This window comes from Panthera tigris, chromosome D2 (genome assembly GCF_018350195.1).
Source record: "Panthera tigris isolate Pti1 chromosome D2, P.tigris_Pti1_mat1.1, whole genome shotgun sequence".
Lineage (NCBI taxonomy): Eukaryota > Metazoa > Chordata > Mammalia > Carnivora > Felidae > Panthera > Panthera tigris.
The window spans coordinates 68,597,160-68,609,419 of NC_056670.1; the positions used below are offsets into that span (position 1 = coordinate 68,597,160).

The 12,260-nt window shown below is 43.2% G+C and overlaps 1 protein-coding gene across 1 annotated transcript in view; it reads right to left on the reverse strand.

The window, feature by feature from the left end:
* Positions 1-3,636: 3,636 nt before the first annotated feature.
* Positions 3,637-12,260, reverse strand: part of LOC102972759 (guanylate cyclase 2G-like) — a 55,708-nt gene continuing 47,084 nt past the window's right edge. The window contains 6 exon segments of the mRNA XM_042960067.1: positions 3,637-3,741; positions 5,057-5,148; positions 6,391-6,498; positions 7,910-8,084; positions 10,090-10,283; positions 11,188-11,324. Of these exon segments, the coding sequence (XP_042816001.1) occupies positions 3,637-3,741; positions 5,057-5,148; positions 6,391-6,498; positions 7,910-8,084; positions 10,090-10,283; positions 11,188-11,324 (811 nt within the window).

A 12,260-nucleotide genomic window follows, 5' to 3' on the forward strand; every position in this document is an offset into this window, starting at 1 on the left:
TACTTGATTTAAGAAATCATCAGTACCAAATGGACTGACTTCATTTAGCCTTTACTTTAACAGTGAAGCAGGTATCTGTCTTTGTCTCATTAACTTCTGATCATTAGAATGGAACCCACACACACACACACACACACACACACACAAAAGTCAGAAACACACATGCAAAAACGGCCCGTGGAATCACGTGGTGCTGCACCCTGATAATACTGCCACCCCAGTGATCCAGAAGATGTTGATTTTAATGATGCACATGGTCAACACGATAAGAAAAGTAAATGAACCAATCCTCATAGAGAACTGGCAAATCCTTAGAAGCTAGAATGTGCTAGAAAAAGCCAGAGCTCTACTTTTTCTTCCTTTGTCTTGTACAGACTTAATTAGTGGCCTTATAATTTGAAAACACATCAGTTTGTATCTCCATGTTTAATGTATTTGAGAAGTTTTGAGATCTGTAGTTTGTTGGGGCTTTTACAACTGTGTTAAGAAACTGAGAAATTCAGCTAGTTCCCAAATTTCTGATCACAGGGAGTACGTGTTTATTTAGCAACAGACTAGATTCAAGTGACTCAAGGAAGCTTAAACTGGTCTCAAAGCTGGAGTTCCAACTAGTGTGGGATCTCTTCTTCCTGTAAACTCAGAATTTTTATAGTCAGGAAGGACAAAAGACATATTTTATTGGTTCTAGTCAAAAACTCTTAAATAGCATAGAGACATTATCATATATCTTTGGCCGTCAGAGTAAAACCATGCTGTATTAGTTTTGCTTTATTTTATCATATTGTTTAATGATCTTGTATCTCCACCTGGTGCTATGGAATAAATAAAATGCCTTAAAATAATTAAACTATGGCTACAGCTTACAGTGTTAATATGTCATATTGATAGCCAACTCCTCGACCCTCCCAGAGGTTCCTACAACTAGAACTTATTAGACTCACATACATACCACCGACTTTCCATCATTCTACCCTGTATTTACTTTCCAAAACTTCCAGCATTCAGTTTCTGAGGCAAGGAGGCAAAGCCATCTGTATGCTCTCCACGTCTCTAATGCCCTAACGTCAATCACCAACAACCAAAAATGTTTCAATCTCAGGTTAACTAAAGTCCTTCGTGTCTTCTAACTTCTCTATCAAGGAATTAAGAGAAAACACTCAATCTGTTATAAATTCTTGTGAGTGTCAAACATAAGATATATTTATAGAACAAATAAAGAGTATATTTTCCCTTAGGTATCCTTGGTTGACATAGAAAAAACATTGGATGTAGATTTTAGGAAATTAATCTTATCAAATTCCTGCTTATGATCCTTAAAGACTCTCCTTCTCTCTCAAAGCTTGAGTAATATAAAGAAAAAATAGACAGACATGTATATATATATAAACACATATATACTGAATATACACACATGAATCTTTACCTATTGATCAACCAAAAGAGACAGATTTAGACAGACATTCATGTGTGTATACATGTATATGTGTGTGCACATGTGAATGTATGTGGATGCACATGTGTAGATATATGTATTATGTGTTTGTATGAGCTTAGATGTCAAATGTTTATAATGTTCCATGAAAAAGGCAGAAGTAGCAAAGTCTTTATTGTATAAACATTACTTGTGTCAGCACGTGGGCTAGAGCTGGAAGGGAACAAACACACACACTACATACAAATACAAAGCTGGGATAATATTAGACAATCCTTATGTCCCACCCTACCCCTACATCTGTGTATCATTTTCTAATGTTTTTTAAATGCAACAACATTGGACTTCTTAGTTCCCTATACTTTGGTATATACCTGTGTTAGTCCTTAATATAACAGTACTAAAACTTGTGTCACCTCTCTTCAACTAAACTGAGAGCTAAAGATCAAGGAAAGAGTCATATCCTCATCTCCCCTCCACCCCCTCACCCCACCCCGGCCACCATATGGTACCTGGCAAAGAGTAAGTGCTATATAAATGCTCTTTGAATAAATGAAATGTCATATTGATGGATAGATGGATAGATGGATGGATGGATGGGGAATGGGCTATTTCTCTGAAAGACCTCATAGCAGAGGTTGTTCTATTCCCTTCCATGGTAGAACAAAGTGTTTGGAATCCAGAAGCCCTGCTCCCAAATAAGGGAAGAAGTCCTGAAGGATGAGAAGACAAATGTTGGTCCATTGTCGCTATGCTGAGGTAGCAAGGGAAGCTCCCCTGTCACTTTCAGATAAATGCCTTCTTTTGACTAATACTTTCAATCTTGGATGAAAGGCCTAGAGAGAGGAGCAGAGCTCACCACAATAAAAAATGGGATCATGTTAGAGAGAATGGAGTCTGTGAAGGTCCTAGAGCTCAGTCGCCTATCTCTGGGCAGAAGCAAAGTCCTGCCAATGGAAGCACAGAGTAGTTCCATGAAGATGGGACTGTTTGTAAAGCATTTCCCTTGGCCCCTATTTAGCGTCTCTCTTCCTAAAAAAGGCAAGAATTCCACCAAACTTTTTGTAAAATGTGTTATTAATGGCTCTAAACTCACCAAAAAGTAGCTTATTTTCCTGTACAGAGCTCAAAAATATCCCTACAAAGGCAGCTCACAGGTCACGTACAAAAGACAACATTCCCAGTCTCATTGATTCTCACTTGTTCAGTCATGAGAAATTCACCAGGAAAAGGTCTCAAACCCAATATATCATTTGAAGCACTCTCCCATATTTAAGAGCAGCCACAAGGAAGAAAAACTGGATGTGAGGAGTTGCAAGGGATCAAAAAAAAAAAAAAAAAGGACTGTAAGTTCATTAGTGGTTCAGTAAGTCTACTACAAGAAACCACTTGACAGGCATGATGAAATCCTGTTCTTTATGTAAAGGGGAAAATGTTTATCGCAGAATGGATGGGTTCATCTTCGTCTATCAGAGATTGAAAAAAAAATAGCAATTCATAAGTGAATGAAAAATTCCACTTAAAACTCAAGCCTTGATTGGAAGAAAAGCCTATCTCTTTGCTCCTTCGCTTTGGATAGGAAAGAAATTAAGCAATAAATTGAGAATGGGACATTTCCATTTGAAAGCTGCTGTGCTCACAGAAAATCAGAGCTCAGGACCAGCCTTCCAGGGACTGACTGCCAAGATCTGGTGTACCTGGAATGGCCTGATCCTGTTGGATTTCAGTGGTTGTTCGCACCTTAGCTAGAGCTTTATCCCCCCCCCCACCAAAACATTCCTGAGATGCCTTCTGATAACTAAGGGTGAGAGATCAGCCCCTTGCAAAGGAAGGCAGCACAGGGTGGGGCCAACAGCCCCAGGTTTTGTTCTAGCTTTCCTCTCTCTCCGAATGAAATCGGGTTCACTGCAAATTCACAAGCTAATAGGCCGGAAATATCTGGCAGCCAGGACAAGTTCACTGGCAGGTCTGGAAGCAACAGCCCAGCCCTGGTCCCCCAGAAAATGAGTTCACTATATCCAGCTCTTCGAACTCCTCATTTGGTCTAGGCCACAGAACTCTAGGGCAGGAAGGGGAGGCCCGCTAGACGGCTCCCCCTACTGGCTCCCCCAGATCTACACCTCCTGAATGGGATATTCAATGCATCTCACAGAATGGTCCTCAGACTTTCATGGGACCCCATAAACATCTTTAAAGAAAATAGCTCAGAAGATCTCTGGGACTTTAGCTTCCTCTTCCATAAATTGAGGGAGTGGAATAGTAAAGCCTTCCTTGCCTTTCAACCAGAAAGTTGTTTGTTCTCCTTTGCCCTGTGGGAGGCAGAAGAGAGTGCTGGTGAATCACTCAGGAGGAAAGGCTGCCTGTGAAGTGTGGGCTCTGGGCAGACAACTTGGTGTCCCTTGCTTGTTTACTGAAAATGTTGTTCTTAGCCAAAACTGCATGTAGACAGGAGCTGCCTCAGTGAAGGAAAGGCCTCTTTATAGATGAAACCTTGATTTCCTTGGGCTTTGCCGATAAGCCTAAAGGGATAGTCAGCAATGCTCTAGGAGGTGAGGGCCAGTCAAGGCTGAATCTCCCAGCAATTTCCCTGAATATCTTTTAAAAACAATAATAAAATTAAAAAAATAAAAAATAATAAAAATAACAATAAAATCTGTTGAGCTCTTATGATCAGCAGAGCACCAGGTGAAGCATCTCATATACGTGTCCACATTTAACCCCTGCCTCTCCCCTTTGAGGACAACTTTGTCACCATTCGCATTTGACTGGCAATAAAATCAAGCCCACAAATCAGACAACCAGTGAATAGTAGGACACGACTCAAAGGGAGGTCTATACTGCCGCCTTCTAGAAAAATCTGCCTCTTACCTGAAGTCTATTGATCAAGTACAGCGTGTGAGGTTCAGGCTCAGCAAACTGGGGAGTTGCTGCCATCCTCTTCCCTTTCACTTCTTCCCAGGAATCCCCATACCCACCCAAACACCTAACATCATAGTAACCACCCACCACTTCCACCAGGAACATCTCCAAGATGTTCTTCAGAACATCTCAAGAGGAGCATCCGTTTCCCACCCCACCAAAGGCCGGTGTTATAGGGAAAGTTGAGAATGCATCATGGTGTATTTCAGACAGACCGGACAGAGGAGAAGGCAGAGGGGAAGGGAAAAGGTATTTAAATGAATTGAGAGGAGGTCCTGGTGCCCCCAAACCAATGGGCCTCTGTCTTCTCTATCTGGGCCCTTTCGAATCAGAAGGGACATAGGAGGCAATGTGGGCATGATAATTTCTGAGCTCGTCCTTGCTGTTGCTTTGTGAAAGAATAGATTGGTGTATTCAAGCAGAAGCCAGGAGACCATTTGTGGTCAAGAGAAAGGAGGCATCCCCTAGGGGGTTGGTGTAGGTAGAAGCTAAGGTGTTTTCTGTCTTAGATTCCATGTTTGACCATTTGAGGGAAGCATACAGTCTTCTCTGAGGGAAGAAGACCTGGCGGTCACAAGAGCCTCCACATAGACCTTGGCAGTCTCCACACACCACAATGCAGAGACACACTCATCCCATCAACTTTCTCAACATCTCCATCAGCGACACAAATGGGGCAGGCAGGGTGCACTAGGTTGGTCTTACCTTGACTGGGATGGTGCCTCTCTTTTGCAAATCGTACCTTCCCAATGCCAGCAGGCTGGATGCAGTGCTCTGAGAGACATGAATCCGGAGAGCTGCCATAAACCAGTCATTGCCCAGTTATTACCTTGGTTGTGGCTTCCATCTGGGGGTCAGGGGGCAGGGCTGCTGTGGAGAGGGAATGCTGCATTGCTCACACTCTTAGGCTGCTAGTACCTCTTAGGAAGGCAAATCACAGACAACCTCTCTGAAGTCTGGGACTCTTGCAGTGGGACACCCCCAAACATTGCAGACATTGGTCAGACATTGTTAGTGTTGCTCAAGCTTTAACAGGTTCAGTTTAGAAACAGTAGGCAGAACTGACTCCATATGCAAGCTGGTACTCCCCATGGATGGAGGTCCGCTGGGCTCCTCAGGTTCCTGAGGATACCAGAGTTGGTGGTACCAGAGCTGGGACACCTCACTGAAAACATTGTTCACAACCAGCCCTGCAACCAGAATCAGGCTTGGAGCCTACATTTGGAGCTCCCACTTTCAAAATTTACTCTTAAAATCTTGACTTACAAGTTCAATAAAGGAGAGGTTTAAACCAGTGTTTGAGACTTGGCTGATTAGCTTAAATAATGAAGTAATCAGAAGAGAAAATATTTTTGTATGTTTTTACATATTGTGGAAAATTTACAAGTTCAAAACAATGTTAACCTAAACACTGTGAAACTTAAGTCCCTAAGTAATTATTTTTTCTAGCTGATAAACAGCTCATAAATAGCATATATTGTCTAGCAATAGCAAAATAATATGATATCCCCCGGAGTTCCTGGCCATGGATCAATTCTGCACCACCAAAACCATATTCTGCATCAGGGATGGGAAAATTACCACCCTCCAGCCAAATCCAGCCCACCACTTGTGTTTACAAATAAAGTTTTATTGGAATATGGCCTTACCCATCATTCATATGTTATAAATGGCCGCTTTCATACTACAACAGTAGTTAAGCAACAGAGACTATGGCCCATAAACCCTAAAATAGTTACTGTCTGGCCCTGTATGGGAAAAGCTTGCCAACTTCTGCTCTTCCTTTAAATGATCTTATTATATGTGTCCTTGACCATTTAGAATTGAAAATCTTGGAAGGAAGTCATATGTGTTCTCATAGCAAGCACTATGCAAAACCCTGTCTACAAAGTTTGTGATCAATGTTGTCTGAGGTGATGATCTTATCCTCCAAACAGAAAATAGTAGACAAAATGAAAATGGGTCTTCTAAAAACACCCTCTGGTTAAAGATAGGAGACTAGAGGGACAGTGATCTTGTATTTGCAAAGTTCTGCAAACAGTACCCATACAAACTGCTGCTTTCCATTCTGGATGCCATGTTCACAGTGTCTCTGAACAGACAGTACCTGGGCATGGTGATTCCCACCACACCAGCCACTACAGGACCTACGAAGAAAAGAACAGAAGGGCATAGCCAACCTGCATTTCCCAAGTGCTGGACTCCGTGATACACATTAAGTCAACAAAGGCAATTCAACAAATACTCAAGTGCCTAGGCAAAGGTTGGCAATAGATCTTAGGGTCTGCAAAGAGGCAACCTACAGAACCCACAGACTTTTGGTGGAAAACGACATAATCAATTATAAATTTTTTTTTAATCCTTACTTATTTTTGAGAGTCAGAGAGAGAGAGAACGTGTGAGCAGGGGAGGAACAGAGACAGAGAGACAGAATGGGAAGTAGGCTCCAGGCTCTGAGCCATCAGCACAGAGCCTGATGTGGGGCTCGAACCCATGAACCATGAGATCAAGATCCAAGCCAAAGTCGGACGCTCAACCGACTGAGCCACTCAGGCGCCCCATTATAATTAACTGAATGTTTGTAACCCCCTCCCTCATTCACATATTGAAGCCCTAACCCTCAATATGATGGTATTAGAAAGTAGGGCCTTTGGGAGATAATTAGGTTTAGATGAGGTTATGAGGGTAGGGCCCTCATGGTGGGATTAGTGCCCTTATGAGAAGAGAAGGAGACCGCAAGGCTCTCTCTCTCCGCTATATGAAGACATAATCAGAAGGCAGACTTTGGCAAGATAGGAAGAGGATTCTCACCAGACCCTGACCATGATGGAACCCTGATCTTGGACTTCCCAGCCTCTAGAACTGTGAGAAAATAAATATCTGTTGTTTAAGTCACTTAGTCTGTGGTATTTTGTTATGACAACCAAGCTAAGGCAGAAATTAATGACAGTGTTATTAGAGATGGAAACTAGAGATGGAGACAAAACAACTGGGGCACTAAAGCTGATTAGGGGTCAGGTTTTATTTTAGTCAAGCCCCGGAGGACAGGTAGGAGCAGGGCTAGCTACATAGTTTGCAGGGCCCAGTCTAAAATAAAAATAAAGGACGCCTCATTCAAAAATTATTAAGAAATTGAGAACATTAATATTATAATATTATTATATTAATAACTAAGAAATTGAGACAGAAGAGCATTAAGCCAAGTGCTGGTCACTTTTGCACAGGTCACCTGCCCATGAGTTTGACAAAAACCAGACCAGATCAAAGGGCATTTGATGCAGAGGCATGGGGGGAGAGTAGCCTGGTATAACTGTCCTACTTTTTGGTCTCCTCCTAACTTTTGGTTTAACACCTTGGAGTCTCTGAGTATCTTTGCTGTTACCAAGTAATCCGGCTAACTGGAAATACGTGTGCAAAGACAATGTGAACTTTTGTTTCCCTCAAAAGATGCTACCATTCAATTTCCAGGTCCTAAAAACGTCAGACTTCGGACTTGAATCCAGAACCACCTGCTGCCATACCTGGACCACAAGGCCACCTGCCATCAGGGCTGGCTACCTGTGTGGATGCCGTTCCTGATCCTGAGCTTCTCCTCAGGCATGTGCCCAATCTGGAAGTGGACAGTGGCACTGAGGAAATGTAAGGACATCGTGGCAATCTTGTCCACACGCTGGATTCCACTGCGGATAGGAAGTCCGCTAGCACCCATGTATGCATCTCCAATGGTTTCAACCTGAAAATAACGCAACAGAGTGGCCTTGTGTTCTCAAAGAAAAAGGCTGGAGTAGCGGCGGGGTCAGAGACCAAGGCCCTTCATTACTGAGCCCTGCTTTGATTCCCCGCACTTTGGAGAGTCATACTCCCTGACCTCCACTCCATCCATGTCCCAGCATTTCCTCACGTTTCTGCTCTTGTCCTGGTTCTTCCACAAAGCCTTTCTTCCCTGAGCCCTCCTATGCACAGTCACTGTTTTCTCCTCTGAAATTTGATAGTGGTGGTGACCATATTTCCTCAACTCAAGTTTAAAACCAGTTAAACAGACAGTAGTGTGGGAATAGGGTAAATCTTGAGGGATCACATGCATCCATCAAGTGGAATTCATCTTACCCTACCAGAAATGTCTTCACCCCATACAATGGCTCTTCAATACATTTATACATATCTATACATTATACACAATATATACACTTATGTATAAATGCATGTATCTGCCTGATCTGTCCTCTTCTCTCCCCTAATAAATCCTAATAAAATTAGCTTTCAGATTCCTCATTCTCACTAGAGAACCAATGACCAGTGTCAACTTTAAAGATACAGCCCTGGGGCGCCTGGGTGGCTTAGTCAGTTAAGCCTCCGACTTCAGCTCAGGTCATGATCTCACAGTTCGTGGGTTTGAGTCCCGCCTTGGGCTCAGTGCTGACAGCTCAGAGCCTGGAGCGTGCTTCAGACTCTGTGTCTCCCTCTCTGCCCCTCCCCCGCTCCTGCTTTGTCTCTCTCTGTCTCTCAAAAATAAATAAACGTTAAAAAAAAAAATTAAAGATACAGCCCTTTCCAGATACATTTGCATCTTAGCAGAGTCCAAAGATGATGTGGTAAAGGTGGAATTTCAGGCATTAGCCAGGCAGTGAAAACACCTCTGTCTACCGGTCACCCCAGAATTACACAAAAGCAACCCATATACAAGTCAGATTGCTTCTAGGCTACTTCTCACCACCATGGGTACATCCTTTGGACATCGAAACTGATTTAGTACTAACTCATGCAAAACATAACCCAGAAAACAATGCCAAGAAGAAATCCCAGAGGAAGCCCTCCTAAGCAGAGTAGCTTTGGTTTTGAGGTATGTGTGATCTCCTCTTGGAGATTATCCACACACCTTTTCTTTCACCCTTAAACAGAGGCAATATCTGTGGGGGGAACATTAGGGATATAAGGGCATGTCACTGGGGGACATGACCACACTGTCCCCCAAATCTCCCCAGACCCCAGGCCACAGGTAAAGCCCTGCAATCATGATCGGAGCTGGTGCACCTGTGACTTGCCCCAGGCACATGTGAGCTTGGGAACCCTGCAGTCATGATGTGGCCCCATCAGAAAACTCAGAAAACACCTGAAGCAACCATCATCCTCACCACTTAAATGAAGCTAAATTATTCGTTGTTGCTATCCTTCCCTGAAAAATCAGTTTTTACTCCGGGTGACCATATTCATACATACCCCCAAGTAGCACTAGGCAGACGTTCTCATTTCAGCCACAATTCTGATCATCTAAACTTAGGAGTCTGTCTTCACACAGACTTAGCATTGCTTCACAGATCCTTAGCATTGCTAAGGATCACGGTAACAGCAGTGAGACTCACACAAGGTCCAAAAACAACCTTGAAAGGTGAGCCTCTCTGAATCTGAAGGAAATATATTCTGGAGGGAACTGGAGGGATTAGCCAGTAGAAGGGCAGTGCCTCTTTAGAAATGTGTTAACAGCCAGATAAAATAATGGAAAGAAACAAGAAGCAACTGGGGATTATTGACAAGCACATTCATCTGTGATTAATCAAGCCCTTTTCCAAGAAAACAAACAGGAATAAAATATTGAGTTTCTGCCATGAATTGAGATGGACTGCCAGCCTGAAATAGAGCCTTCCTCCTGGCTCACATCTAGGGCTGGGTCCATCCTTACTCATGCCCTAGAGTCGGCGGACAAGGAGCGTGTTCCCTCACAGCCCCGGGGTATGTCTCACCTTATACACATCATATGTTTTAATGATGTGATCAAATAAGCTGTACAGGTCATTAAGCAGCTTTACCACTTGCAAGGGGGAGCCGAGAAAGCACAGTTTTGTGAATCCAACAATGTCGGAGAAAAAGATTATCACAGACTCAGAATCTTCTGGTGCCACGGACCTTCCAGCTATGAGCTGTTCTCCAGTGAAGCCGAAACCAAAGAATAGAGATTGGTTTTGAGCGGACTCTTATTCACCTTGCCTCCTACAAACCCCTGCAAAATCTTTCCGATAGGTCCTTTTGCATCAGTGGATTAGATTTTCGGTCAACAAAATCCATCATCTAAAGGGATTCTTTTGACACCCATTTTTCTACTTGCCTTTTCTCCGAAGAGATATTTTAATTGGTGGGTATAAACTGGAGGCGGGGGGCAGGTCACAGAAATGCCTTTGCAGTAAGGATTTTTCTCCCGGAGGGCATCCCATTTTTCTCTATTGGTTATAGAGTTTGAGTGTAAAAATGCAATTTGCAGATGTGAAGCAAAAGGAAGCATCCATCAATCCACAAGTCAATGCGTTTGCTTCAATCAACCAATCTCACATTAACACCTTCAAATCCCTAACTCCATCTCTTTGTCAAGACACGCAAGAAGGGTGCAGAAGTTTTAATAGCCGACGCTTCTGCCAAGTTTTTAGACAGTGTAAAGGTGCAGGCAGAGCCAAAAATGAAGCAAGTTTTGAATCTGAAGTCATGGGTGCGTATTGTACTGTGCAAAGCCTTTGGAGCACAATCTGAAGTACTGAGAAACTAGCTATTAATCAGACTCATGAAACTAAAGCGCCATCTAGTGGTCTGTCTCCCATAGCTGCATCCGCCATCTTCCCTGTTAAGAGACATTCTCTACTCCTGTGAATTCAAGATTTTAGGCAGGGCCTTTGCCTCTATCTCCGTTTACAGGGTGTACCAAATTGCCTGCAAAATGCTTGACTCATTTAGAAGAACCTGAGTTCCTCTTTGGAAAAGAACAAAAAAGTACTCTGTACATGGGGCCCCTTAGATGGTGATGCTATTGCTTTCTGGGTCCTTTGTCAAGGCCCCCAGTGCTTTGGAGTACCTTGGCAGCATTGTGGACAGAAGCCTATCCACCTTCCTCTTCTCCGCCATCAGCTGGTTGATCCTCTCTTCCACCACGTCCTTCAGGTGGAAGGACACCTCCAGCTTGCTCACCATACTGTCTAGGATGTTCACATGGCTTTAAAAGAACCCAAAATGAACATCTTTTTTTCCAAGAACATTAGGGTCACAGTAGAGCACAACATCCAGCTATACGTTCCAAGAAAACATGTATCACCCTGAAGGTTTCCTACCTAAGGGCTGCCAATGGACAGCAGTGGAACGACAATGGCAGTGAAACCATGGGGTGGGACAGAGACTGCCCTTTACCAGCTCTGTGATCTTGTTCTACACCCTTCATTTCTCCAAGCCTCAGTTTCTTCATCTGGAAAATGAGGATAATAATGCATACCTCATAGGGCTTTTCTGAGGATCCAGGGAGATGATGGGTACACAGTGCCCACAGCTGTGTCTGCCACTCAGCAGGTACTCAACAAATGGTGGCCTTCACTGGCACTCCCCCATTTCCCAATATGCTCCATATTATCATCATGGTCAGTCAAAAATGTATATTTCAGGATGGGTCTTTTTTTCCCCCCTGAATAATACCAGCTATTTTCCTTTTGGATGACATATGTAAGGGGGCACTTCTAGACCCTGTAGGCTCTTGTTTTAGAAGGGTCTTCAGAAAAATCATTTAACTACCCCATTTTTCAGATGAGGAAACTGAGGCTCACACAGGAAATAGACTTGCTTTAACATCGGGGACCAGATTTTTTTAAGTAAAAGTCATGATTGACCCAAGACATACCATTCAAAACAATTTTGATGTGGAAAATACAGAATACAGGGCTGTTGTGTTAAGAATGCAGAGCAGACTGGCCAAGTTAGGAGTAGATGCCAGAATCCCAGCCCAGGGTCCTTCTATAAACTCAGGCTACTTCTATCATGGCTATGTCTGCCTATGTTCAATGTGCCAAAAGATGACACAGCTATCCTAACGTGAAACAAGCTACTGTTGAGGAGGTTGTCTGAGAGGCATGAATAATTCAAGCTGATGACTTACTCTAAGGTT